General features: G+C 61.6%; 3 protein-coding genes across 12 annotated transcripts in view; 2 read left to right on the top strand and 1 right to left on the bottom strand.

Moving 5' to 3' along the window:
- Nucleotides 1–905: 905 nt before the first annotated feature.
- B4GALT2 (beta-1,4-galactosyltransferase 2) lies at nt 906–10,242 on the top strand. 2 transcript variants are annotated; one of them, XM_038558328.1, is made up of 7 exons: nt 906–922; nt 2,378–2,733; nt 2,956–3,191; nt 6,088–6,278; nt 6,441–6,563; nt 6,681–6,785; nt 9,351–10,242. In XM_038558328.1, the coding sequence occupies exons 2-7, from the start codon at nt 2,430–2,432 to the stop codon at nt 9,499–9,501; spliced, it is 1,110 nt and encodes a 369-aa protein (XP_038414256.1). In that variant the 5' UTR covers nt 906–922; nt 2,378–2,429; the 3' UTR covers nt 9,502–10,242. The 2 variants fall into 2 exon arrangements, with proteins under 2 accessions (XP_038414256.1, XP_038414255.1); XM_038558327.1 differs by lacking the exon at nt 906–922 and adding an exon at nt 1,241–1,363.
- Nucleotides 10,243–10,861: 619 nt separating this feature from the next.
- On the top strand, nt 10,862–14,219 carry CCDC24 (coiled-coil domain containing 24). Of its 2 annotated transcripts, XM_038558326.1 has the most exons (8): nt 10,865–11,031; nt 11,243–11,418; nt 11,552–11,662; nt 12,148–12,225; nt 12,762–12,816; nt 13,251–13,317; nt 13,430–13,508; nt 13,595–14,219. In XM_038558326.1, exons 1-8 carry the CDS (start codon nt 10,906–10,908, stop codon nt 14,202–14,204), a joined length of 1,302 nt encoding a protein of 433 aa, XP_038414254.1. In that variant the 5' UTR covers nt 10,865–10,905; the 3' UTR covers nt 14,205–14,219. The 2 variants fall into 2 exon arrangements, with proteins under 2 accessions (XP_038414253.1, XP_038414254.1); XM_038558325.1 differs by having other exon boundaries at nt 10,862–11,418; nt 12,151–12,225.
- The window catches only part of SLC6A9 (solute carrier family 6 member 9), a 32,367-nt gene continuing 19,327 nt past the window's right edge, over nt 14,133–27,172 (bottom strand). For 7 of the 8 annotated variants that reach the window (XM_038558317.1, XM_038558320.1, XM_038558318.1 and 4 more), the window contains 10 exons: nt 26,873–27,143; nt 20,024–20,156; nt 19,682–19,816; nt 19,493–19,596; nt 18,918–19,155; nt 18,548–18,682; nt 18,356–18,455; nt 18,164–18,264; nt 15,536–15,706; nt 14,133–15,432 (listed from right to left, as the gene is read on the bottom strand). In XM_038558317.1, the coding sequence (XP_038414245.1) occupies nt 15,241–15,432; nt 15,536–15,706; nt 18,164–18,264; nt 18,356–18,455; nt 18,548–18,682; nt 18,918–19,155; nt 19,493–19,596; nt 19,682–19,816; nt 20,024–20,156; nt 26,873–27,143 (1,580 nt within the window). In that variant the 3' untranslated portion in view covers nt 14,133–15,240. The remainder of the gene's footprint in view (nt 15,433–15,535; nt 15,707–18,163; nt 18,265–18,355; nt 18,456–18,547; nt 18,683–18,917; nt 19,156–19,492; nt 19,597–19,681; nt 19,817–20,023; nt 20,157–26,872; nt 27,144–27,172) is intronic. The other variant, XM_038558324.1, reaches the window with a different exon arrangement.

The raw sequence follows: 27,172 nt of genomic DNA, 5'->3' as shown, positions 1-27,172 counted from the left end.
TGGAGGGAACAAGAGAGTCTGGGGATACGGACCCAGGTGTTTGTGCAGGGGAGGGGGCTGTCCTCCTCCCCTGGCTTCTTCAAGGTTCTGTCTGCTAAGCCCGGAAGGGCCACATCTCCTATCTGGCTCTGGCTCTACTACTGGGCATCCATCACCCTCCAGCGCTGTGGGGCTTGGAGCCCATCACTTGCCCTGCCAGTACCTAACCTGAGCGCTTGTTCCCAGGGCCCCGTCCAGCTCCTCCCCCTTCCGTGCCATCTCTTGCCAACCTCCTATTACCCTAGAAGCCCCGGCCACATCCCTCTTTATGTCTTTAAGCTGGCGGCCCCCTCCGCGGCCGCGGGCAGACAATCCCGTGCCCATCAACGAGCTCACAGATCCCTAACCTCCCTGCTGGAGTCGCCTAACTTCCAGGCGCCCTTCTTTGGCAGAGTTGGCGCCCCAGCCCCCACCCGCGCCCTCCCCAGTCCGCACCCCGAGGCCAGCCCCCGGGTGCGCCTCCCCCCGCCGGCCCCGGCCCCCGTGCGCCGCGCTGGGCCGCCGGCAGGGGCGGGCGGCGGAGGCGCGCGGCGGGCGCGGGCGCGCTGGAGGCGGGGGCCGCGGGGGCGCGCGCGCGGGCGCGGGCGCGCCGGCCAGGCCTGCCCCTCCGAGGCGCCGTAGCGCGGGAGGGAGGCGGCGCTGTGGTCCGTCGGTCCGCGGTCCGTGGGTCTGCCGGCCGCCCGGCCCCGCCCTGCCCCCCGGGGCGGCTCGGCTCCATGGCCCGCGGCGGCGGCGGGAGGCGGCCCGGGGGCCGCGGGGGCCGCTGACCGGGCGGCGGGAGGCGGCGGGGCCGGGCCATGGGGGACGGAGCCGGCCGCAGCCACGGGAGCCGGGAACGCAGCCCGAGCCGGAGCGGCGCCCCCTGCTGAGCCCCGAGCGCCGGGTGAGCCCCCCGCCCAGCGCCCCGACATTCCAGACCGGGCCCGCGATCCCCGCCCCGGAGCCGGCGAGAGGCGCGGGCGGCCGGACCCCGGCCCGGGGCTGCCCCCCCCCGCCCGCGCCCCCCCGCCGGCCGCCCTTATTGTCCTCGCGCGCGGCCGGCGCCCCACTCACGCTCCCCGCGGCCCGGCCCCCGCCCCCCGCCCCCGGCCCACGGACGCTCCCCGGCTCCACACCCACCGGGTCCTCGGGCCGCCCCGGTCCCGGGAGCCACGTGCCCCGGCCGGCCTGCGTGTCGGCCCCGCCCTAACGCACCTCGGCCTGACCCAGAAGCCCGGCTGGGAGGGCGGCGGGAGGGATGCTTGCACGTGGGGCCCGGCGTCTGCGCGCCCGCCCGGGAGCCTGCATGCATGGCTGTGCACCTCGAGGAGCCGCCGCTTTGTTTGTGAGTGTGTGACTCTGCGCTACTGTTACTGTCACTGGGGCGTGTCTGCGACTCTGTACGTAGTTCCTGGGGTGTCTGAGTGCAGGTGACTTCAGCTGGGACCCGGGGTGTCTGTGGTGGCCGTGCGGTGCCCTGTATCTGAGTGAGACCCAGCCTGCTCCCTGGAGCGCTGCTGGAACCGCAGCTGGAGCCGTGGCCCAGGGAGGACCCGCGCCTGCCTTGCCGATGTGGGAGCAGTGTCCAGGGCCCGGACCTTCCTTCTTCCCGGGAACCAGAACCAGGAGTGCTGGGCAGGCTCCAGAAAGTTCATGCCAATCCTTGAGGTCTTAGAGGAGGGGCATCCTATGCCCCACCCTATATTTTGACCTCTTGTTCCAGCCATAAACATCTTGATCGTATTTGGGCCTCCTGGGTGCTGAGGGCCACTTCCCAGCCTGGTCCTAGTTGGCCTGGCCTACTTGTCCCTGGTACCTACCTGTCCAACCAAACCAGTGCCCACCATGCTCCTGGCAGGACTAACTGAAGTCATGAGTACCAAGCGCTCCTGCATGGTAGGTGCTCAGTCAGTGGTCTCCCCTCCCCAGCCCTGGGTTGAGGATGCTGCCCTGCGGGGTGTCTGTTCTCTGGGGCACAGGTACACGTGTGGGTCTGCAGGTAAACGTGCTTCCATTTGGAGTTATGAACCACTGTGATCAGAGGTCTGTGTTGGTGTTTCTGAGAACACACAGGCGTGCACCTTGAGTGCGGGTGCATGAGGTTGCACTTGTGTGTGTGTGTGAGCAAGGAGGAGGAATGTCTGCATACGTGGTTAGTCCTCGGGTGCGTGAAGATGTGTGAGTAGTGAATGGCCAAGGACTGTGTCTGCGTGTCTATTAGCAGGTAGATTGGGAGTCTGCGAGCATCACAGGGGATGAGCAGATAATAAGTGTGAGCAGTGGCAGGAGAGGGGTGGGCGGGTAGCCTCACCCTGCCAGCCCTGACCTGCTGGGTCTTTCTCTCTCTTCCCCTGCCCAGGCCGGCAGCCGGATGCCCGGGCCCGTTGGGCGGGCCAGCGGCCGCCTGCGGGATGAGCAGACTGCTGGGGGGGACGCTGGAGCGCGTGTGCAAGGCCGTGCTCCTTCTCTGCCTGCTGCACTTTCTCGTGGCCGTCATCCTCTACTTTGACGTCTACGCCCAGCACCTGGCCTTCTTCAGCCGCTTCAGCGCCCGTGGCCCTGCCCGCGCCCTCCACCCAGCTGCCAGCAGCAGCACCAACTTCTCCCGGCCCAACGCCACGGCCCCCAGCTCGGGGCTCCCCGAGGCTCCCAGCGCCCGTCCTGGCCCCACGGCTCCCGTCCTGCCTCCCTGTCCCGACTCGCCGCCTGGTCTTGGTGAGCCTGGGGGGAGGGCCTGCCCCTAGGGGTGAGCAGAAGACCCCACCGCTGTTTTGACTTGGGGAAGGAGCCCTGGGGGTGCAGGGGTCCGGGCCTGTTGCGAGAGGGCGGCTCCTGGGGCTCTGTCGGCCCACCCCGGGCCCGTCCGGGGCTGAGGGAGAGGGCTGGTGCCCCTGGATGGTGGCGAGGGCCTGATGCCTGCTACCGCCCTGCCTGCAGTGGGCCGGCTGCTGATCGAGTTCACCACGCCCATGCCACTGGAGCGGGTGCAAAGGGAGAACCCGGGCGTGCTCCTGGGCGGCCGCTATGCACCCCCCGACTGCACGCCCGCCCAGACGGTGGCGGTCATCATCCCCTTTCGACACCGGGAGCACCACCTCCGCTATTGGCTCCACTATCTGCACCCCATTCTGCGGCGACAGAGGCTGCGCTACGGCGTCTACGTCATCAACCAGGTGCGCTGCCGGTGGCCCCGGGCTGGCTCTAGCTGCCGGGGGACCCCTGAGCACCTGTGGGTACGAGCACCCACGTGGGGTTGGGAACATTCGCAGGATCTTGTCTGCCGCCGGTTGTGTGGATACACAGCCCCAGGCGGGCCTGCGTGATGTCCATGCGCACCCAGGAGGGCTTGCATGCCCATATAGGGGAGTATGTGCACGCGGATGTTGGCCGCACTGATGGGTGTGTGCATGGCCTCGGGATGGGCCCCATTGTTGCTCCCCAGAGACCCCTCCCCATGGAGGTGGAGACCTGGGTGAGGAGAGAGAGGTAGAGCCTGAGAGAGGGATGAAGCTTGCTTGAGGGCCACAGCCACCGCAGAGGCCCGGGAACTGAGCTCCGTGTCTAAGCCTTGCCATGAGCCTGGCGAGGCCCGGCTGTTGGGCCCCGGGGAGGATCTGCTGTGGGACTTGGGCCTCCTCTAAGTATGGGACCTGGATCCCCCTTCCGGGCTGATGGTGCAGGCTGACTTGGGGCTGGGGACTAGGAGGGCACAGAGGGCCTTGCCAGCCCGGGAGTTGAGAAGTGACAGTAGAGATGGGTCTTGAGGGGTGAACAGGCATCAGCCGGCTGACTGGCTGGAGGCCCCAGGGGTCGAGAGAACCATCTCGTGTATTCGGGAACTGGTGGCCAAGGTGTGGGATCCAGCATGCAGGGTGGGTGGCAAAGATGAATCTGGAGCTGCTGGCAGAGCCCAAATCCAGAAGGGTCTCTGGAGGCATGTCAGGCAGTTGAATTCCAGCCTGGAGGTGGTGGGGCACCACTGGAAGGTTCTAAGTGAGGAGTAGCATATACGTTTGCTTATTGGGAAGATGGCTCTGGTTGCATGTGGGGGAGGAGCTGGAGGGGGAGACTTGTGGGGGTGACCAGTTGGGAAGAGGCTACAACGTTCAGGAAAAGAGTGAACCTGCATGTGAGTCAGTAGCAGTTGTGGCCATGAAGGGAGATGTGACACAGTAGGGAGTAGGGAGAGGGAGACACGGGGACACCTCGAGGGTTTCTCCTTGGCCATCTGCCGTGTGGTTGGCTGTGCCTGTGAGTGAGATGGGAACACAGGAGCCGGGCCAGGGCTGGGGGAGAGCGTGACTCGGAATTCTTTTTTGCATGTGATGAGTTTGAATGTCCGGGTGAAGTATGAGAGGAGTGTTCAGCCGGCAGTTGGACCAATGAGTCCAGCGAGCAACGAGGTCTGAGGTGCGGAGAGGCATCTGGGAGCCACCGGCATGCAGGTGAACCCTAAGCCCGACAGTGTCCAGGCTGCCCCGGGAGCACAGGACCTGAGAGGAGAAAGCCAGCGCGTAAGGGACAGGTGGAGAGAGGGACAGCAGCACACACTGCGCAGGTTGGCCAGAAAGGCTCGAGGAATCCCGGGAGAAGGTGGTGTCCAGAAGCCCAGGAAAAAGTGTCCAGAAGGAAGCACGGCAGCTACGTGAGCACTGCCGGGGGAGTAGGGATATGGACCAAGAAGCGTCCAGTGGATTTAGTAACAAGGTGGGCCCAGCGAGAACCATTTCAGGGGCATGGTGGGGGCGGAAGCAGATTGCAGTGGGTTGAAGAAGGAATCAGATTTGACAAAATGGAAATAGCCAATTGGAGGCAACTCTTAAAAAAAAAAAGAAAAATCTCTGCCGAGAAGGGGAGGCAAAGGTAGGGCGGTGGCTAGAGAGGTTTATTTTTCAGATGGAGTAAAATTGGGCATGTTCATGAGCCGTGTGGGAGAAACTCGGGGCTCCTGGCTGGGGAGAAAGGTCAGAAAGGAGAGCCGATGAGGCAGGAGAAAGTACACAACTGCTGCAAGGGCTGGTGGGAGAGAAGGTACAGGGCAGGGAGGGGAGAGAGCAAGTAGGGCTGGGCAGTTTAGGGGAGCAGCTCCCATTCGCTCGGGCTCAGGCTGCCTGGTGGGTAGGAGGGGCATGCCTCAAGACCCCTTCAGGGGCCTGGCCAGCTCTAGCCTGGAGATGGTGGGTTGGGACAGAGGGCCCAGCTCTTTCCATGAGATCCTCCTTGCCCTGGCTAGAATTTGGAGCTTGGGCATGCGTGGCCAGGAACCCAGCCTCAAGGAGGCCCGGCCCTGCAGCCCCTTTTCTAAGGGGACCTCAGGCTCACTGGCCTGCGACTGCCTGTACACCTGGGGAGACAAGTCAATCTAGCCAGATCCTGTCCTGTTCCTGTCCCCATCCTGTCCCAGTCTCAGAGGCTGCCCAGGGAGTTGGATGTGGGTCCAGATGAGCCAGAGGGCTGGGTGGATGAGGCTTGGTGGCTCATCCCCATGGTTCTTGATCTTGGACACTGGGCATTGGGGTGTGCATCGTTCATCTCATTTTGTGAGTGCCCAGCGGGGATACAGTGTCTCAGGGCTGCTCTTCCTGGCACAAGGGACACGGCTGCAAGGCACGCTGGAAAGAAGGGGTGAAAAAATGAGCGACAGGAGCACTCTGAGTCCCAGCTTAACCGGACTCTGGCATAAGTGAAGCTCACAGGACAGAGTGAATGATGACCCAGAGGCAGGGAGGTCAAGGATGCCTGTCCAGACATAAGCTTGATGATCAAATCAGAGGAGAGCATTCCAGAGCTAACACCAGGGCCTCACGGCAGGAAGGAGCCTGACATGTTCCAGAGCAGCTGAGGAACATAGCGCAGCTGGGCCCTGGAGTCTGAGGGCGATGGCGCGAGAGGAGACTGGAGCCAAGCCATGGAAGGCCTTAGTAGGCGGGACTTAGGGGAGCCACTCAGAGTGGGGTGGGGGAGGCAGGGAAGTGGCAGGCCCTTGGGGACCACTCTGGACAGTGCTAAAGTGGCAGGTGCCTGCCAGTCACAGGCCCAGAGCTGACCTGTCCCCTGCACCGACCCCAGCACGGTGAGGACACCTTCAACCGGGCCAAGCTGCTCAACGTAGGCTTCCTAGAGGCGCTGAAGGAGGATGCCACCTACGACTGCTTCATCTTCAGTGACGTGGACCTGGTCCCCATGGATGACCGCAACCTGTACCGCTGTGGTGACCAGCCCCGCCACTTTGCCATTGCCATGGACAAGTTTGGTTTCCGGTGAGGGCTCCCTTCTCAGCTGGATCCAGACTCCCCCGCCGTACCCAGCGCCCCCTTGCCGCTGGCCCCTGTAGCACACTCTCCCCCACACCCACCCATCTCTGGCCTTCCCTCTGGAGTCCTCTCAGGCCCCTCACTGACACCTGCCCTCCCCTGCCACAGGCTGCCCTATGCTGGCTACTTTGGAGGCGTGTCAGGCCTGAGTAAAGCCCAGTTTCTGAGAATCAACGGCTTCCCCAACGAGTACTGGGGCTGGGGTGGCGAGGATGACGACATCTTCAACCGGTGAGTAGGGGTGGGGTGGGGCAGGGAGTCGACCGGGTGCAGAAGGTGCAGCACAGACTGGGCGAGGCTCCTTGCCCTTCCTGGTGCCTGCTCCAGCCCATCTGTCCCCATCCCCAGGATCTCCCTGACTGGGATGAAGATCTCGCGCCCAGACATCCGCATAGGCCGCTACCGCATGATCAAGCACGACCGGGACAAGCATAACGAGCCCAACCCGCAGAGGTGACCCCAAGCGCCCCTATTCCCTTGCTCCTTAGAAGTGACTCCCCAGTGCCACTGATCCCCAGATGTGATCCCAAGGCCCTTGACCCTTGACTCCTAGAGATGGCCCCCACGCCCCTGCTCCCTGTTCCCCAGCCCCTAGCTCAGTCTCACTCCAGACTTCTGTCATCCCTGGCCTCATTCCTAGAGGTGACAACAATGTAACGGCAGGGTTCAAATCATCACAAGTTGATGACATTCCCGTCGGTGTCCTCACAGACCTCCCTCGTGCCAGAGCAGATAGGACAAGAGCTAGCAGGCACTGGGCACAGCTCCAGGGCCTGGGGACCCAACAGAGGTGGCCTTGAGTGGCATGGGGCCAGGCGCCGAAAGACAGTGCTGAGCCCTCTGAGACCAGAGTAGGCCGCTCTGTCCCTGGGGGTGTAGCAACATTTGGTGTCCGGTGCTGGCTGGGAGAAGCACCTGGGGCATGTGCAGTGTAGACCAGGGCTTCCTGGCACTGCTCTAACCTAGGTGGGAGGTGGGGGGAGCCTGGAGCCAGTCCCTGCCGGACATCACACGGTGAGGTTCACTCCAGGGAGGGATACAGGCAGTTGTAGCACAAGGTGATCAGGGCAAGGTGCTGTCCTTGCAGAAGAGGGAGTGATGGTGGGAGGCCCTCCTGGAGGAGGTGATGGTAAACTAGACTTTGGAAGATGATCCATTGGACAAGTATTTGTCACCCACCGGCCGGGGGCACAGTGCTGTATTCACCAGGCTAGTGGAGGAGGCCAGTTTGGAGAAAAGGCATAGTATTTGCAGGAGTCTGGAATGTGAACTTGCATGATATATACGCTGAGAGTCTGAAACTCTGTTTTACAGTCACTGAAGGCTGGGAGTGACCATAGAGGGGTCAGTGCTGGCTGTTTGGGGTGTCAAACCCCAGGTTGGGAGTTTTACTTTTGTGCCCAGGGCACCGGGGAGTCGTGGAAGGACTTTGAGCAGGGAAGGAGCAGGATCAGATTTGGGTTTGAAAGGACCACCCTGTGAGTGCGAAAAAGGTGAAGGGCTGGTGGGCCTGGAAGGAAGCTGACCAGGCTTGATGGAATTGGGGGCCCTGGGGTGTGCTGGGTGTGAGGCTGCCGTGTCCCCGGATGGAACAGTGTGTAAGGGTGGGGAGGTAGGCTGCAGCAGCAGCGGAGGGCCGGCATTTGGCAGGAGCACGAAGCCCTGGGCATCCAGGGAGCTGATGAAAAAGCAGTTCAGATAGAAACCGAGGCAAGCAGGGCAGGGAGAAGAGGGGCTGGAGGGCGTCTGAGGGAGCGTGCTCAGTGTTGAGATGGCTGGGGGGGGGGGATCTGAGCCGAGCTCAGAAGGACTGGGAGGATCAGAACACTTGGGATGAGGGTGGGAGTGGAGCTCTAGAAGCACATGCCGAGGTGTCATCATGAGTTAGTGATGTCTGCCTTGGGTGAGGAAGTGGCCAGACGGCAAAGCATTTCTAGCTTGAAGAACTCTCTGGGCGCTGGTTCCGTCCACCTAGGCGCCTTTGCCCCAAATCTAGTTCTCCTGGATTCTTCTTTGACCCTACATGTCTATACCACCAGCAGGTGGTGTCAGTGCCACTCCCAAAACAGATCTGAGCCCATCTGCTTTTCCCTTCACCACCTCTGCCCTAGTACAGCCTCTGTCATCCTGTCGGGACTGCTGCAGTGGCCTCTCACTAGTTTTCCTGTTTTCCTCTCGTCCTTGTCCTCCTGTGGCTGGTGTCCTCTGGCCGTCCCCGCCGGCCTCCCACTGGGCAAAAAATCCCTGTCTTCTCACTCCTCGAATAAAAAACCTGCATCCTCTGACTTACAGAGCCCCACCCCGACATGCTCTAGCCTCCAAGCTGTTCTTAAGCCCTTGGCCCATGAAGCTCTAACCACTGGCTGTGCAACTTCTCATTTCCAGGTTAGGGTCAGCGTGTGCTGACCTCTGCTTGGAATGCTCTCCCCCCTGCTGTCAGCTTGGTGTCACAGGCTCACCCCTTCCAAGGCAGCCGTCTCCGTCTCCCTCCCCTGTCTCCCTTAGCACTCTGATGCGTCCCTTGTCAGTTGCCTGTCTCCCTGGTGGAACAGACTTGCCATGAAAGGAAGGACTTAGTGCCCTGTCCCTGACTGTGTCCCTAGTACTTATGAGCAGAGCCTGGCACTGGGGGGACTGCTCAGTAAGTAAGTGGTGAGGGACGGAGGAGATAGCCAAGAGAGAAGAGGGGCTTGGGGAGCACAGATGATGACCCGACGCAGGACAAGTTGCCTTTGAGGTGCCTATGGGATGCCCGTGTCTGGGTCTAAGGCTGAGAAGAGCCTGAGATCAGAGAGAGATTTGTGAGGGTGTCCAATTCTGGACTCGAGGGGAGAAGATCTCTGTTTTAAAGGCAGATGCCAGAGCAAAAGGGCTCCAAGCAGGTGACGGGCAGAGGGTTTGGTGAGGAGAACTGAGTCATCCCTGGAAGAAGCCAGGGTGGCTTGAGCCTTACCCCCAGAGACCCCATACTGGGTTTATTGGGTAGCCCTGATCTGGACCCACTTCCATCCTATCTAGGTTTACCAAGATCCAAAACACGAAGCTGACCATGAAGCGGGATGGCATCGGGTCAGTGCGGTACCAGGTCTTGGAGGTGTCTCGGCAACCACTCTTCACCAATATCACAGTGGACATTGGGCGGCCCCCGTCATGGCCCCCTCGGGGCTGAGCTAATGGGTAAAGGCTCCCAGTGCCAAGGATTGTCTGCCAGAGGACTGACCTATATACTATATAGCCTGGCTGGCGGCTACTCTGTGGAGGATCCCCCAGGACTCAGACTGTGGGCTCTGCTTTCGGAGGGTCTTCCACAGGCCCCTCCAGCTGCACCTGGAAGTTTCAGAACCTACTTTGGGGGACTTCCAACCTGGGCGAGCCCCTCCAGTGTGGCCCTCTCTGGGGTCAACTCTTCGTCCTGTCCCTCCCTGCCCAGCCCAGCCCTCCATCACTGTCAGGGTCGGCCCAGCCCCTGCACTGCCTCACCGAGTGGCCCGGGCTAGGTCACTCCACCTCTCTGTGCCTCAGTTTCTCCCCCCTCGAGTCCCCTAGGGCCTGGAAGAGTAGGAGGTACAACTAGGGGGCAGTGTGGCTTCCAGGGGGAATTCTCAGACCTGGGGATCCCCCGCGCTCCCAGGGGAGGGGAAACCTTTTTCATTCAACATTGTAGGGGCAAACTCTGGTGCGCCCCCTGCTGAGGAGAAGCCCCAGGAGGGGACCAGAGGGGGTGCTGTGTCGCTGCCTGGGATCTTGGGGCTGGGCTTTGCATGGGGGGCGGGGGAGGGGGCCTGGATCCGTCAGTCTGGTCCCCGCCTCCCTATCTCAGAGAGAAGGCAGCAGCCCCAGGGCCGGCTCGGTGTTTGTACATTGCACAGAAACTTGTGTGGGTGCTTTAGTAAAAAACGTGAATGGAGCAGCCCCTTTGTCTGCTTGGCGCTGGGGAAGCTGGGTCCCGGGTCCCAGACCCCGCGTGTGCGGCCGGAGGGCCACTGGCCTAGGCCGTCGGGCGGGCCGGGCCCGGAGAGGCAGCGAGCAGTCCCCCCGGTGGGCCCCGGCTTCTCGGTTCTTCCCACCCGCCCCGAAGCTGCCGGGAGAGGAGCCGGGAGCGCCGGGCGGCGAAGCTCCCCGCAGGCCCCGCCCCCGCTGGCTGGCCACGCCCCCGCTGGCTGGCCACGCCCACCCGGAGGGCGGGGCCCGGAGCGGCGCGGTTTCCCTGGTGACGGCCGCGCGGAGGAGGCGGGGCCCGCGAGAGTCGGCCGAAGCGGGGCAGCAGGGACAGCGCCAGAGACAGGCGGCTCCGGGCCCGGTGATTCCAGTCGCCGAGACTGGCGGCGGAGCTGGGGGACTTGGGAGACGCCGGGGAGCGCGACGGGGCGGGGGCGGGGCCTTGGGGGCCGGGGAGGGGCGCGGCCCTGGGGGCCGGGAAGGGGGGCGGGGCCCGGGAGGGGCGGGGCCCGGGAGGGGAGGGGCGGGGCCAGCCCCGGCCACCCGCCCTCTCCCGGTAACGCTGCGGGGCCCCTGCTGTCCCGCAGGTGCGAGCCTGGGGCCGCTCGCCGGGGGGCGGCGGCGCGGGCGGGCCATGCTCCGGGACTCCCCGTCGCTGTGGGAGCTGGTGGAGGAGCACGTTCCGCTCCCGGAGCGGCCCGAAGTGAAGAGGCTTCTGGGGGAGACGACGGTGGACCTGAGCCTGGAGCTGCGGGCAGAGGTGGGGCGTGGGCGGAGGGGCCACACTCCAGGCCTGTCCCAAGACTCGGGTGATTTCCCCACCTCCCCTCGGGCCCCCCGTCCTGCCCGAGAACTCCCGAGGTCCGGCCGACCAGCCCTCTAGACTGCGCTCTGCCCTCATGAGGTCCCCAGCCCCCTCCACTCCCGTCACTGCTCTCCCTCGTCGCAAGGTGTGCCAGCTCTCCTTGCAGGTGGTGACGCTACAGGCCCTGCTCCGGGAGGCTCGAGCCTCCCGAGCCTCGGGCTCCCGCCCCACCTCTGAGCCCTCCTCGCTTCTGGCACCGCCGCCCCTCCTAAGAGACCTCGTGCGCCAGGAGCTGAGGCAGCTGCTCCTGAGTCTCCGCCAGAAGGCCATCCGCGAGGGCAGGTGGGAACCTCGGACCTAGGGCGAGGCCCCGGAGCACGGCTAAGGGGGCTTGCCCTGCACCTGAAAAGGGGCCAGGATTGCCTTCGGTGGTCCCCAGGAAGGAGCCCCTGACTTTCCTGTGAACCTTCTGCAGGGACCAGACCCAGGCTTGGGTCCAGTACAGCCCCAGGGTCCTGCGCTTTGCCTTGGAGGAGCCTAGGTGTGATTTGCCAGAACAGAAAATCCAGATGAGGAGTGAACCCAGGTGAAGTGGTGGTAGGAAAGGAGGGATCTCTCCCTACTTGGCAGGGGCCCAGCCAGCTGGTGGCTTCCACCTGGCTCTGTGGAGAAGTTCCTGGCCTGGAGCTGGAACCCCCACAACCACATGTGGGGGTCAACAGGAGCTGGGCTAGAGAGCCCAGGGGACCAAATGAGACAAATGAGGGTGTTCCTAAGTGAATGGCAGCAGCCACTTAGTTCTGGTTCTCACACAACCCTTTGAGGGAGTGACAGCACCCTTTTACTGAGGAGGAAACTAAAACTCAGAAGGGGTAACCGACTTGCCCAAGGTCACACACACTGAAGGGTGAGGGAGCCCATTTGCAAACCCAGGCTCTGGGACTCCTCTCCTTTGTGCTCTATATGTTGCCTTTTCGAGAAAAGACACAGAACTGTCTAGGAGTGGCATTTGTGTCCCGAAGGCCTGGGGTGAGGCAACCTGGGGAGAGTGATGTTGACCTCCTCTGCCAGCAGTGGTCAGAGGGACCTCAGCATCATCAAGGACCAGCTGAACGTGTCCAGCATCGACCAGGTTGCTGGACACCTGCGGTGAGGCCCCCCTGAGCGTACGTGGGGGGTGGACACAGGGAGGATGGGGCTGGGGCAGGTCTTGAAGTACTGAGACTGAGCTTCGGGGAGAGGAGAAGGAGGCCACACACCTGGTGGGAGGCCAGGATGGGGAGGCTGAGAGGTGGAAAGGGCAGGTTGCTGCAGGGCCTCAGTGGCTGCTGCCAGGAAGTGGTCAAGCGGGGGGGGGGGGGGGGGGGGGGGGAGCAGCCTGAGGATTTTTATCCTGAGGGGAGGCACCGTGGGAGGGTTTCAAGCAGAGGAAGGGCTGTGATGTGGGGGAGGAGGGAGGCCAGAGGAGGCCCCTGCAGTAAGAAGAGAGGATGGTGGGTGCTGTGCAGTAGGTGCGGGGAGGACACATCCTGCCCTGGAAGAGGCTGGTGGGGGGTGGAAGGCTGGGGCCGAGAGCAGGGTGGGTGAGGCAGGAGGGCCCGGCGGGGGTGGGGTTGGGTGGAAGGCTCAGCTGAGACTGGGTCCTGTGGCGCTGGTCCCGGCTGCCACACTCGCATGTGTCCCAGGATCCTCCTGGAGGAGGAGTGTCACACCTTGGAGAGGATGGTCCCCATCCTGCAGGTGAGCTGCAGCCGTGGGCCGCCCTGCCCAGAGCCTTTCTGCTGAGTGTAGACGCAGCTGCCTCTCACTGGTGTGTGAGGCCCACATACATGTGTGTCTGTGTGCATATGTGCATGTAAAGGTGTGTGAGTCCTGAGGCCATTTCTCACATGTGCATGGTCCCTATTGTGTGTGTGAATCCAGAATATTCTGGTGAGCCCCTAAGTCCAAGGTCAGCACTTTAGATTAATTTGCTGAACTTGCCCTGTCTTTGCCTCCTTACCTGCCCTAAGTCTGAGTCCAAGCCAGCCACCACCTCACCCAGCGGGGCTTTTCAGGGGGGCGGGGGGACTGGTGCTCCCCCCAGAGACTGCCTGGACCAGTTTTGGGGTCCTGCCATGGGGATCTTGGCCTCTGCGTCCAAGGCTGGGGCACTGAGCCAGCTCTCCCTGCAGCGCTGCCTGGAAGAGTATACAGGGGCACCCCAGCCCTCTGAGGCAACCCTAGAGCCCACCCTGGCAGGTGAGGACCCCATGTAGGCCCCAGAGCACCCAGCCTCCTGCTGTCCACCCCACACTTGTACACACCCCGGAACTGCTACGAGTTGTGTCTCAGAGATACCTCTCTGCTGCAGAGCTAAAGGAACAGAAGGCAGCCATGCAACAGGAGCTGCAGGCACCTCTGAGGCCCCCCTGCGCCTCCTCCAGCCGCAGGTAAACCAGAGCACCTGGCTGGCTGGACAGGGTGGGCTGAGGCTCAGGCCGCTGCTGGCTCACCGCTGCTCTTTCCGTCCAGGCAGCAGCCCGTGGGGTCCTCCAGCTGGGGTCTCGGGCCCGTGCCTCGCCTCCATGGGGCTTCAGGAGCTCGGGCTGGGCCTCTCCAGTGCTGCCGGCCCACTCCTCCTCCGGGGCGCCACCCCCAACCCCGAGGCCTGGCCACCGCCTGCCGCTGGGGACGGCAGCTTCAGTGCGGCCCGCGGACAAAGCCATCTTCTGCTCCAGTGTCCAGCGCAGCACCATAGGCCCCCACCTGAGGGGCTGGTCACGAGGAAGGCTTCGGCTTCTGCTGGACCTCACGCCAGCTGCCGCCTCTCCGCCGCTATGGCCCAGCCTGCTTCAGATCTGGTCTCAGATGAGCCCTTGCCAGGACACCGACACTGTCCGTCTGTCTGGGCCTTGCCCCCCACCCCCCTCGTCAAGTCCCTAGTGCCCGGTTCTGACAATCAGAGCCTTTGGCCCTCCTTCTCCTGGCTCTCCACAAAGGCCTGGCAGGCAGAGGTCTCATCCCAGCCCCGACTCTTGTCCCCCTGGGGGACTCAGACAAAGCACAGCAGCAGCTCAGAGACAGGAATAGAAATTTCATTAAAATCTATGGACTTTAAAATCCTAGTGGTGCACACGGATGGGTAGGGGCGGGTGGTGCACCGTTATTGCTACAGAGGATTAGAGGCGGCTCTTCCGGGGCTGTCACGGCACAGAGGGGCACAGAGGACGGACAAACGGACACTGCAGGGCTTGGGGGGAATGAGCTCGGCTCCAGAGAGGGGATGGGGCACGCGGGCTGGGGCCATTTGGCACATGAACAAGGGCAGCCCAGTTTGGGAATCCTGGGCCTTTTGCCTGGTGGAGGGAGGGCAAGGGGGTTTCATGTAAGGTCCCCTTCCCCGGGGCTCTGGGCTCAAACCTCCTGCTGAGGAGCACCCCACCCCTACCCCCCAGAAACTAGTGCTTTGGGCAGGCTGCTGGGTCGTGGGCCTCTGCTGGCTGGGCCTGACAGCCAGGGCTGGAATGAGGCGCAGAGACCCCAGGGCAGCCGAGTGAGGTGCAGGCAGGCCTGGAAGACAAACGGGGCCCGTGGCTGGGGGCATGGGAATGGCAATCACAGAGAATACGATTTTTACAAAAATAATTACATAGACAAACAGGGCTGGGCGGCGCGGCCTGACAAGTAACACTGTACAGCCCCCTCAGCCCCTCACCCTGGCCCCAGATAGGAAGACCCAAATCTGCCCGGGTGGAGGCCGGGGTCTGCTCTGAGGGCAGGAACACTGGTCAGGAGGTGGAGGCCCAAGGAGGGGGACAGGTAGGGGCCCACCTAGAACCTCAGCTCAGGGCAGAGTGTGGGGGCATCAGAGGCCATGTAAAGCCCAGCAGATCTCTGGGGACCTGGCCTGAGACCACCCTCCAAAGTGCTTTGAGCGCCCCCCGCCCCCCCCCGCCACCCCCCCATGGCCCACACCCATCCCCAGCTGCCGTCTTGGCATCCAAAGGACCTGTAAACACTGGGGACACGAGCACAAATGACCACGCTACCAGTGGCGACCAAGGGGACAGCAGCCGCCCTGGCCAGGGCATGGCAGGGGCAGGTGGCGACACCCGTCGCCTGCCTCCCCAGTCTCTGTGGTGGGAGCACGGGCGGGGCGGGCACTCCCCAGGCCAGCTGTGCTCATATCCGGGAGTCCTGCAGACGGCTCCCGTTGCTGCCCACCATGGGGAGCTGGGCCTTGTCCGGGTGCAGCGGCTGGACCTCAAGCCCATCTTCGGGAGACGGCGGTATGGTGGGGGCATAGCGCCCAGTCTGGTGCTCCAGGAGGGCAGGGCCCCAGTCTCTACTTGGCTTTGTGGCATTTTTCAAGCGCTGTGGGAGAGGCAGACATGGGGGTGGGGGGGGGGGCGCTTCAGGAGGGAGCTGGGGAGCCCCATCCACCCGCCCCCTCCCGCCGGGTGCACCCACCCCTCACCTGGAGGAGGGTGTCCCCATCTGTGCGGCAGAGCTGGAACAGGGCATAGAGAGGGATGCAAATGACAGACGACAGAGCCATAAGGAAGCCGATGGCCACGGCCCAGCCAGGGTACTGGTAGTGGTTGTAGGTGATTGGCCGGTACTGGATCACCGTGAAGATAAGAATGAACTGCAGGGGGCAGGGGACGAGCGTGCTTGAGGCCTGCCCAGGACCACCCCAGCCGCCCTTCCCCGGGTCCTGTCCTCCTCCCAGCACCCCGTCCCTTCCTCTCCAGTCTCCCGGCCTACAAGGCGGCATCGTGGGCAGGTCGGGGCAATGTCAAGGTTGGGGAGTGGAAGGAACAGACGGAGCCAGGGGTCCAGAGCCTGGTGGGCAGGGAGGTCTGTCTTTGCTGTAATCCTGAGCCAGCCCGGGAGCAACTGACGTCACCTCTGAGGTCAGTAGGTCCTGCTCAAAGACTCCCAAGGGCTCCCTCCTGCCCACTGACCAAGGCCGAAGTAAGTAAGGCCAAATCCCTGGCCTCAGGGCTGTTAGCATCGCACACCGCACCTCACTTAGCCCTCTGGCCACATTACCCTGGTCTCAACGTCGCGTGGTCGCGTCTGCACCCAGCATTCTCTTCCCCCTTCATCGATTCTGGAGAACCCTCTACACTTTCCTCTGTCAGACCCTATGCAAATGCCACCTCCTTCAAGAAGCCTCTCCAGATTTCTCATCCCTCTTCCCGAAAGGCCTCTCCAGGGCATTTTCTACCCGCTAAACATTGCCCACAGGCCGGGACCTCCTGGGACTGCAGCAGGGTCTCAGTCTCATGGGCTGATGTGAACGGGCCTGTGCAGAGAGGTGGGAGCGATGCGGGAGAGGAGAGGGCAAGGCCCCACCTGTCTGGCTGTGGAGCCACAGGGGAGGCTGGGGACCCGGAGCCGTTTCGGAAAGACAAGAGTGGGACGGGAAATGAAGCCTGGGGCCGCAGCGACAGCAGCAAACTCAGGAAGCAGAAAGACGGGCCGGCAGCTCACGGGCCACCCAGGGGCCTGGCGTATGCACCGCTCCCCAGGAGGGCTCCGTGTCCACCTCCTGAGCCCTCAGCTGCGTCTCCTGCGTGACCAAATTCAGGAGGGCAAGACCCACACGCACTAGGGGCACCTCCTGGCACGCTGCACGTGAAACAGTTTTCCTGAGTGGAACTAGGTGCTGACCAAGTCGTAAACAGATCCCTTTTTCCAGCAGACAGAAAGATGGTTTGTCCAAAAGAGCTTTGCAGAAATCTAAAGAGGTAAAGCCCCCCCAGAAAGACACAACGTTCCAGAAACACGGGGCCACGGGGCCTGGAGTCGTGAGCTTCGGGAGACTCTGGCCTGGCTCTCTGAGCACGGAGAGGCCGCTGCCCACGCAGCCTCCATCGCGCGGAGACTCGGGAGCCAGGCCGAGCTGCCCCTGCGAGCCCCCCTGTACCTGCCTCATTCCTGCCTCCCGCTCTGCCTGGGCTGGTACCCCAGGTCTCCACCCGGGGGGCAGCCTGTTTGGGGCTCTGGAGGGTGAGCTCCCTCCGAAGGGCCCCGGGCCTTGGCCGCACCCCCAGAGGCCCAGGCTTGGCCTGGCCTCCCTCCACCTACACGACGCTTCTGCTGCTCCTGTTCAAAGCTGGGCCAGTGGCCAGAGCTGGGGTCTATGCCAGCCTCGGGGAAGACCCCACCGCCCAGGTGGTGGCCGCCTCAGCCCTGGGGGGGCCTCCCCCGAAACAGGAGCCAACATGGAAATCCGGTGCTGAGCTTCGTGTGGCCCAGAGAAGCTGGGCGTGACGGGAACACGACAGGACGCTGCCCTTGCCACTAGGCTGGCCCCTCTGTCCCTCAGACGGCCCGGCCTCTCCTCTTCCCCTGGAGCCTCCGTTACACCGTGGAACGCTTTGTGGCCCTGCTCCCGCCCTGAGCACAGAGGAGCAAACTCGGGTGATTAGTCCACGGACCAGTCCTGCTTCCTGCGGCGTTTCTGGTGGAGCCCGGGCCGCACGCAGGCTCCACCCTGGACCCCCTTGCCGCCAGCGGGGCCTCCGTCATTTATGAGCCGCGGAAACTTGGGTCTGTGACCTCCCGTCTCCTCCTCCGTGAAGCGGGAGTGAGGACGCCCCGTGGAGAGTCCTATCACGCGAGCTGATACGTGAGCCACGTGCAGAAAGCGCCTGGTGCCGGGCGGTTGGGGGGGTCCCCCTGGGAGCTCCCGGGGGCTGAATGTCGTGGGGCGGGAGCCTTCCCTGTCGGGGAGCCTTCCCTGGGGGAAGCCGGGCCACTCCAGGGCCTGGAAGGCTTAGGAGACTGCCTCCGTCCCGGAGCTGACATAGCACTTGTACCACCCGCTTCTGGAACGTGCATTCGTGTGGCGTACCCCGCGCCCCGAGTACCTGGGCTAAGGGACTGGAGACAGGAGGCTGACGCCCATCTGGCTAACTGTCCCTGCGTCCCTCTGGGGGAGCCGGCGGGCAGCTCCCGGATGGGGCTCTAAGCCGCCTCTGAGCCCCGCCTGTGTCTGTGCAACGGCTCTGACTCCCCGCGGCAGGAGCCGTGGGTGCGGACGCCCGTGGGGAGACGAGGACGCCTGCCAGGGGGCGCCGGCCTGGGAACTTACAAAGATGATGGCTGGAGAGACAAAGCGCCAGCAAATCTGGAAGAAGAGGGGCGGCGGGAACCCCAGCATCATCTGGATGTCCTGGAAGTAGTTGCGGTGCCCTGGAGAGAGGGGGGTCAGCGAGCGCCGCTGGACCAGGGGCGGGGGACGCGGGGACATGGGGACGTGGGGACGTGGGGGACGCGCACTCACCGTAGATGTACATGATGGACACGCACATGATGCAGGAGATGATGACCAGGGAGAAGCTGGCCGCGTAGTTGTCCATCAAGAGCAGCCAGTAGATGCCTGCCTGTGGGCCATGGGCAGCTGAGTCGGGGGGACCCCCGGGGCCAGGCTCCCCCACCCCCGGCCCTCCCGCCCAGCCTCTCCTCCAGGTCTTACCTGGCTGGTGAGGGGGACGCCCAGCAGGAAGCCAGCCACAGCCACACCCAGGGTCACGTAGGTCTTTTTCTGCAGGATCCACTCATTTCCCACTTCGTCCACAATGGCCGTGACCAGTGTCTCCAGGAGACAGAACTACAGGAGTGGCCGTCAGAGCCCGGCCTCCTGCCCGCCTGCTCCCTCAGCAGGCCGCCCACACCCCCACCCCTACCTGAGGGCCCACGCCCGCACCCCTACCTGAGGGCCCACGCCTGCACCCCACCTGAGCGCCCACACCCGCACCCCTACGTGAGTGCCCAGCCCCAGCACCCCTACGTGAGTGCCCAGCCCCAGCACCCCCTACGTGAGTGCCCAGCCCCAGCACCCCTACCTGAGTGCCCAGCCCCAGCAAGATGAGCATGAAGAAGAAGAGCAGAGACCAGAGTGGGGAGATGGGCAGCAACGTGAGGGCCTCGGGGTAAGCCACGAAGGCCAGGCCTGGGCCGTGGTCAGCCACGCGGGACACGTCCACGCCCAGGTGGTTGGCCATGAAGCCCAGGATGGAGAAGATGACAAAGCCCGCATAGACGCTGGTGGCACAGTTAGTGATGCTGATGATAATGCTGTCCCTGAGGGGGAGGAAAACAGGGTTCAAGGCAGGCAGAGAGAAGACCTGAGATGGAAAGTTCTAGGAACAGAGCTTCCCCCTCACCCCCCACCTCTTTTCTAGGGCCTTTTTCAGTGGGCTGAGCCTCAGACCCCTGGGCATCACTGTTCCCCACCCTCTTCTCTCTGTTCTCCAGTGACCCGATCCAGACCCAGGGCGCCCAGGACCTCAAGGCTACGAGTGGAACCCAGGGCCCTGGAGGGAGGTCCCGGAGGCCACGCTGGATCCGGGGCTCCGGGGAAGCCGGGGGGCAGCTGCAGGGTAGAGGGGCAGCCGAGGGCTGGCAGGGAGAGGCTCACCGGTAGCAGTTGTTGTGGAACTTGTTGTAGGAAGCCATGGTGATGAGGCCCCCCCACGCGCAGCCCAGCGAGTAAAATATCTGGGAGGCAGCATCGCCCCACACCTGCGGGGCAGGAGGCGCGCAGCGGGCGTCAGAGGCAGCGCCCCTTGGCCCTCCCCACCCCTCCAGGCCACTCTCCACGGCCCACCTTGGCCTCCAGGATCTTGTCCCACTGCGGGGTCAGGTAGTACATGATGCCCGTGAAGGCTCCATCCAGGGTCACACCTCGGACGAACAGGATGGTCAGCACCACGTAGGGGAAGGTGGCCGTGAAGTACACCACCTGTGCGAGACCGGCTCCGTCGGACTCCTCCGAGCTCTCCCTGGGGGGGCCCTGGCGCCCCCTCCCCGACACCCCCACGGGCCCTCCGGACCCTCCTCCCCTCTCTGCCCCCTCATCGCCACCTGTCCCAGCTCCCACTCCCACGCCCCGCAGGGAGGCCAGATCTCCCGGGGAGGGTGCAGACCCTGCCGGGGGAGGGGTACTTACTTTCCCTGAAGACTTGACCCCCCGGATGAGGCAGAGGAAGACTACCACCCAAGAGACACCGAGGCAGCCGAGGAGGGGCAGCTGCACCTCCCCAAAGTTCCCAATGTCGTCTGAGAGCTTGAGCACGTAGAGCCTGGGGAGAGGGATGCTCGTCAGTAAGGGCCGGGCCCTGACGCCCAGCACCCGATTCCCAAGGCCCAGGGCGCGGCCTGGCAGGTCCCTTCTTTCTCGTGAGGTCCCAGCATGTGTAAGAAGGGTGCCTGGTGAGGCCCCGGGCCCAGCTGGCCCCAGCACACCCCTCTGCCTGCTGCCCTGAGACTCCACTGCTTGCAGCCTCTTCCAGGACCTCAAGGGCACCTGGAGGTGACACGCGGGGCCTGGGCCAGCCTCCTCCGGCCTGTGGCTGTGCAGGTCTCCCTGTCTCTACGCGGGCCCCGGCTTGTGCATCTCTCCCTTAGTAACGCCCTCTCCTCTAGACCGGGCACATCCTATCCCGTGGCACCTCCTCCAGGATGCCCTTTGTGAACTTTTCACCCACATTAGTCTTCTCCATCTCCGACGAACCGAGGGAGGTGTCGGAGCGCCGAGGAAGGACTGGAGGCTCCGGAGCACGTGGGCCTGGGCTCCAACCTGAATTCCTCTCCTACGTGTGTGCAGCTCTATCTGGCCCCCTTTGCCGCCCCAGCGGCCTTTTCAATCAACCGGATACTTATGTGGCAGGTTCTGAGCCAGGTGCTGGGCACAGAGACCTGAATCAGGCATGCGGGCACCGCTGGAAGGGCATCTCAGTCCCGGGCAGAGGGGCACACTGGAAGGCTTCCCAGAGGAGGTGAGGCTTGAGCTCAGGTTTGAGGAAAGGGGAGCAGGAGGGTGAACAGAAGGGGAAGCGGGTGGCAGGCTGGGGCAACAGCATGCAGCAGGCCAGGGCATCATGGAATAACGCGGCCCAGCCCGGGCTGGTGGGGGGCTCGGCAAGGCTGGAAGAGAGAAGGATGAAGGGTGGGGAGAAGCCAGATTATGAGAAGCCACGAAGGCAAGGCTGCTGAGTTTGAATTTTATCCTAAGAGCAATGGGAAGCTTCTGAAGGCTTTCTCCTTCCTTCCTTCTTTCCTTCCTTTCTTTCTTTCTTTCTTCTTTCTTTTTCTTTTCTTTTTCTATTCGTTCGTTCTTTGTTTAGGTCTTCGTCTTTCTGTTAGTTTTGTATTTTTTATTGTGTATGGTTTTCGTGCTTTGGCGTGTTATATTTATATTCTTTATTGGGTTTTCTTGCTTTTCTATCTTTGTCTCTTCTTATCTTTCTTTCTTGCTTCTTTTTCTTCTTTCTTTTTTTGTTCTTTTTCTTTCTTTTTTTTCTTCGTTCTTTTTTTTCTTTTTTTTCTTTTTTTTGGTTTTTTCTCTTTATTGTTTATCTTTCTTTTTTTCTTCTTTCTTCTTTTTCTTTTCTTTCTTTCTTTCTTTCTTTCTTTCTTTCTTTCTTTCTTTCTTTTCTTTCTTTTCTCTTCCTTCCTTCTTTCTTTCTTTCTTTTTCTTTCTTTCATTTCTTTTCCTTTTTTTTTTTTAGAGATTTTATTTATTTATTTGAGAGAGAGAGCGAACAAGCGGGATGAGGAGCAGAGGGAGAAGCAGGCTCCCCGCAGAGCAGGGAGCCCAGGACAGCGGATCCTGGGACCTCGGGATCATGACCTGAGCTGACGGCAGAGCTTCATCCACTGAGCCACCCAGGGGCCCCTAAATGGGTTTTTCTAAGAGCACTTTCAAGGTCTTGCTTTGCTCAAAACTTTGCAGGGGGTTCCTGCTCTCAGCACGCAAAGTCTGAGTCCTTCACTGTGGCTGCAAGGCCGTGAGTGACCCGTGGCCCTCTACCTGCCTCCCTCTGCTCTCCTGGCCTTCCTCTGCACCGCCCACTGCTCCAGCTGCGCAGGGGCCTCTGGTAGGTCCTTCATCACACCCAGCCATCGGGAGTGCCCTTTCCCCAAACATCCATATGTACACAGGTGGGGGAGGGGCAAGTGTGCAGTCACCCAGGGCCCCAGGCTTAGGAGGGTCCTGCGCTGGGCTTGCCGCTCTGCCAGTGACATCTTGAAATTCTTAATACACTCGAACATTTCACACTGGGCCCCACACACGAGGCAGCTGTGTTTGTCGCCATGGCATCCTCCCCCCTCTCCCTCAGGTACTTGTTCCAGGTACCCTCCTTGCAAAGGGGCCTTTTCCGGCGACCCTGCTTAAAACTGCAGCGCAGCACTCCTTACCCCCTTCTTTGCTAGATTTTCCTCCCCAGCATATGCACACGTCTCCTTTTTCCTTTAACCTATTTATTTTGCCTGCCGTCCATTTTCTAGGAAGGCAGGAGTACCCAGTGCCCCCATGTCAAGCCAAGTGCCTGGCACAGAGCAGTACTCAATAGGTATTTCTTGAACAAATGAATGAATGAATGAATGAATGAGTGATTGAGTAAGTGAACATTGTGGTAAATGGATCCGGAGGTGGAAAGGAGAGAACCTTGGGGGCCAGCCTGGCTGTTGCCGCTGTCCAGGCTGGAAGTGATGAACAAGAGACTACTAGCTCTTGAGCCTCAGCTTCCTCATCTGTAAAATGGGCACAATAACACCAACCTAGTATAATGTGTAGATGGAGTTAGGTGTCTACAGGCTTCCTTCTGTGCCCTCTTACGGCTAGGCCCTCTCGGGAGAGCTCGCAGGCCGTCCTCTATCATTCTCAGCTGCTCTATCTTTTGCAAGTCAGTTCTCAAACCTCATGGCAATATTTTTAACACCTTGTGATGCGATGTTTCTCTGTTGCGTCATGGGACAATGTTGCCAGGCCTGGGATCTGGTGCTGGCTTGGGGACTGCCTCCTCTCCGCCTCCCACCTTCCCTGGAGGCTGCCCTTTGCACAGGGACCCGCAGAGGGCACCGTCCAACACGCCCCTCTCCTGCCCAACTCCCAGCACTGACACCCTCGTTGAACAGGCCTCAGCGCCTGGCCCTGCGTTAGACCCCCTCTGGGCTCTTAGTCAGTGGGGGAGCCAAAGGCCAGGGGATAGCAGAAGTTCAGGAGCCCTGGGACCACCCAGAAGGGTCACCTGCTCCCCTTCAACGGTACCTTCCAATCTTTTTTCCTTCAGAGCACACAGAGAAAGCAGCTTGGGGCCATTGGGGTAAGCAGACCAGGTCACCGTGCTGGGGACTCCAGGCTGCCGACCAGGTACCCCGGGTACCCCCTGGCCAGTGCCGCCCCCACAGTAGCCACAGCGTCCCTCTACTGCTGCTACGCAGAGCTGCTTTACTTCAAGCAACAGTATTCAACGTAGAGACCATTTCTCGTTCAAGAGATTTGTTTTTAACTTTGTCTAATTATATATGTTAAACTGGTAGTAGTTTTGTTTGCTTGCTTAAAGATATTTATTTATTTACTTACTTATTCATTCATGAGAGACACAAAGAGGGAGGCAGAGACACAGGCAGAGGGAGAAGCAGGCTCCCTGCAGGGAGGCCGACACAGGACTCGATCCCAGGACCCTGGGGTCACTCCCTGGGCCGAAGGCAGGTGCTCAATCGCTGAGCCACCCAGGCGTCCCTAAACTGGTAGTGTTTTTTATGGGTGTTTTTTTTTTTTAAGATTTTATTTATTTTTTGGACACAGAGGAGCGAGCGTGCATAGAAGGAGGTAGAATGGCAGGGAGAGGGAGAAGTGGACTCCTCGCTGAGCAGAGAGCCCGATGTGGGGCTCGAACCCAGGACCCTGGGCTTGTGACCTAAGCCGAAGGCAGGCCTTTAACTGACTGAGCTACCCAGGTGCCCCTCTATGATTATTTTTAATCATTTCTATTATTTGCAAGGGCACAGCATCACAAAACCCGGGGTGGGGGTGGTTAAAAGTTTAGAATGCTAACCTGGTCACCAAGTCCTGAATTCCACCTCTTTTTATGGCACCGTATTTAGTTTTTCATTTTGTTTTGGGACTACGTGCTTTTTGAGGTCAATTAACCTAAGAACTCTTAGAACCCAACATATTTGCAAGTTGGTTCTTGAGGCATAACGTCTCTGGGATTATTCCATATTATTTTTTTAATTGCCCCAAACCAGTGATCAACTCCTCGTGAACAGAACAGCCTGATCTGTTTCTTTGCATCTCAGCAGCAGCTACATCACTGTGCTTCCTGGGCTCCCATCACTGTTCTTAGTGGCGATGCTGTGTGATCTCATGTCCTCTTCATAACAACAAGCATCTGGCTTGTTTCAACCCCCCCCCCCCCACTTTAATGGATGAACGGCTATGACTTAGGTTTGGTGATCTCCCGCGGCCAGACAGCTGATAAGCCACAGAGCCATGGTGTGAGCAGGGTCTGTGCAACTCCAGAGCCGCCGTGAAGACACGGGGAGCAGGCTGGGGGGCCCCGAGTCTCACTGTGCACCACTGTGGAGGTGAGGACGCGGTCATTACTTAGGGCCTCTGGGCCAGAATCAGACCAGCACACAGATGACCATAAAACAAGGCCGCAGGGCTGCTGGGAGAAAGGAGACTGTGGGCCAGAGGGTGGGCAGGGGGCAGACTGGGGCTCCGAAATCTGTTTCCTGTGCTTCTCTTGCTTTAGAGGAGTCTCTCAATCTTTTTTCTGACTTGCTTCCCTCGTTTGTAAAAGGGGACTCTTTCATACTGCCTGCACGAGCTAGTGAGCAAGGCTGTTGTGGGGCTCAAATGCGATCACACAGCTTTCCAAAGGGGTTTGGAGAGTGTGGACCAAGAGCACCTGCAGAGCATCATCGGCCTAATTCGTACCCAGGCCAGGCACAGTGGATGCACATATCCTGCCCCGGCACAGCTGCCTAGTTCCTTAACCTCTGAACATCAGTCCCTGAATCTGAAAAATAGGGATATTATTATAGGAGATAATAGGCAATAGGCCTGGCACACAGTGGGTGCCCTGGAGATGGGGAGGCTTGCTCTCCTCACTTCCTTTGCCCAAAGCCAACCTGGGCAGGCCTCTCAAGGGTCATTTCCCCAGGTTTTCCAGGAGGGGGCAGCAGGGAGCCATCCTACAGGGAAGGAGTCCCTTGGGACTGCCCCTAGTTAGGCGGGTGGAGGAGAGTTCAGTGGGTCCCCCAGTGGGCCCCCCAACCCATGACCAGTTCTCTTTGAGGGCTATTCCCCTCTGATCACACTGGGTAAAATCTGCGGAACTTTGCCCTGACTGGTCCTAGCCAGCTGGGACTCCCTGACCCACAGCCCCTGGGGTGGGAGCTTCTAGAGCTGCCCCCAGGTTCACCCCCGTCCCTGGTGTAGATCACGTTGCCCTGCCCACACCATGCCTGAGACGTAGTTGAATACCTAACTGGGCAGGAATTCGCTTAGTCTTCTCAGTAGACGGGACCTCCACGAGGGCAGGATCCGTGAGTCTCACTCCTCACTCTGTCTCCCCTCTGAGTGCAGGGTCTGGTACCCACTAGGTGCTCAAGAAATGATCTGTCCAGCGACTGAGTAACTGAGTCGGCCTGGAGGTCACTGTGCCTGCCCCTCACTGGGAGGCAGCAGCGCTGTTGTCTACACCACCAGCCCTGTGGGTAGTGACCACATCTCAGCTGTCTTTGGATGGTTGTGGCACAGCCCAGAGGCTGGCACAGGGACACTGGGCCCTGTGGGGTCGGAGCACTGGCACCGGGCTTGGAGGCTACTGACCCGCTAGGACTCCAGACTCCCCGGGGCCTTGGCCATCTCACCCCCAGCTCTCTACCACGTGGTGGTGAAACGTCGAACCTCGGTCTGGCGTGGCTCCTGTCCCACTCGTCTCCACTTTGCCACCTCCCAGCCTTGGCTCACCTGCCCAGGTGTCTCTCCCAGCCCTGCTATGCCTCCCTCCTCCCTCCTAGGGCAGCCCTCTGGGCCACCTCCTCTTGGCCCCGTCCGCTCAGAAGTGGCCACCTCCTCTTTGTGTCCCTACCACACACCTGAGCATCCGGGCACCTGGGCACCTGCCCTAATATGGCCCCCCCTCAGGACTGTGAACTCCTCAGGCTAGGGGGCTCCAGGCTCTCCAGACCCCATGGGCACACGGGGCCTCGCAGAGCAGACCATGTGGATACGGAATGCATCCATGCGGCCTACCCTCGGGCCCCCAACACTCTCTTCCCACAGGTTGCCCAACAGGACATGAGGAGTTTTCTTTGGGAAGCCCCACTCTGCCCTCACGCCCGGCCCGTTGGGACAAGGTGTTCCAGAACACCTCCAGCGGCAGCTTGTGGGCAGCCAGCCCTGAGACTCCTAGTGTCTGTCACCACAGAGCACAGTAGGGCCAGGCTTGATGATGATGGCCCTGGGCTCAGGAGGCGTCTACGGTTCCCTCTGCTCTACTGCTAAGTCGAAGCTCAATTCATGTGCCTTCTCCTTGAAGGCCGGGGGCCCCTCCTAGGCCCCCTCCCGCCGTGAGCTTCCATGAGCTTCCCACACACCGGAGAGTCTCATCAGAACAGCTTGCCCTGTGTCAGGACCGGCTCTGCTCCTCTGGGACCTAAGGCCTCCGCTCCCGCTGATCTCACCAGGAGGCCACCCCGCTCCCCACCCCCCACCCCCACCCCCACCCCGGCTCTGCTCTGCTGACTTGCCCTGACTGCTGGAGGGGAGCTCCCTCGCCACCCCTTGCAAGGTCCCTCACTCAGCGTCCTGCCCTCCACGGCCCCACAGTGTCAGCCTCTTCTGAGCTCCTCTGCTAACTCCCTGTGCACCTTTGCACTCCTCTGCCCTGCTCGGTTCCCGGCACCCCACCTGGGCGGCAGAGACTTGCCTGATGGCTAGGGGGAGAGCTGCGGCTTGGCACCCGGTGTCCCCCCAGCCCGGGCGGTGGGGCCTCACCTCCAGTACTCCTCACTGGGGCTGGTCCTCTGGAGGGAGTGGTTGAGCAGGTGGGAAAGGTTGCCGGGCAGGGCGGCAGGCCGGGAGCCGTTGGTGAGGTTGGAGGCATCCAGCACCCCAGCGCAGTCGGGCGTGTTCCAGGGGTTATTGCAGTAGGCCCAGGGCAGCACGTGCGTCATGGACGAGAAGAAGTAGTAGAAGGCGATGCAGATGACCACGTTGTAGTAGATGCCGATGTACGTGGACACCACCATCATGCCGTAGCCCACACCTGGGGGGGGAGGGCGGGGGAGTGGCCTC

This window comes from Canis lupus, chromosome 15 (genome assembly GCF_011100685.1).
Source record: "Canis lupus familiaris isolate Mischka breed German Shepherd chromosome 15, alternate assembly UU_Cfam_GSD_1.0, whole genome shotgun sequence".
Taxonomy (NCBI): domain Eukaryota; kingdom Metazoa; phylum Chordata; class Mammalia; order Carnivora; family Canidae; genus Canis; species Canis lupus.
The sequence above is the reverse complement of the archived record's forward strand: the minus strand, read 5'-3'. Positions and strand labels throughout refer to the sequence as shown.

Excerpts from the sequence above, each read along its gene's own strand:
- B4GALT2 (XM_038558327.1), top strand. The coding sequence starts at position 1,329 with ATGGCTGTGCACCTCGAGGAGCCGCCGCTTTGTTT. Across the intron at positions 1,364-2,377 it reads GAGGAGCCGCCGCTTTGTTT|GCCGGCAGCCGGATGCCCGG; the intron begins GTGAGTGTGTGA and ends TCCCCTGCCCAG. Across the intron at positions 2,734-2,955 it reads CGACTCGCCGCCTGGTCTTG|TGGGCCGGCTGCTGATCGAG; the intron begins GTGAGCCTGGGG and ends CCCTGCCTGCAG.
- CCDC24 (XM_038558326.1), top strand. The coding sequence starts at position 10,906 with ATGCTCCGGGACTCCCCGTCGCTGTGGGAGCTGGTGGAGGAGCACGTT. Across the intron at positions 11,032-11,242 it reads GCCTGGAGCTGCGGGCAGAG|GTGGTGACGCTACAGGCCCT; the intron begins GTGGGGCGTGGG and ends CTCTCCTTGCAG. Across the intron at positions 11,419-11,551 it reads AAGGCCATCCGCGAGGGCAG|GGACCAGACCCAGGCTTGGG; the intron begins GTGGGAACCTCG and ends AACCTTCTGCAG.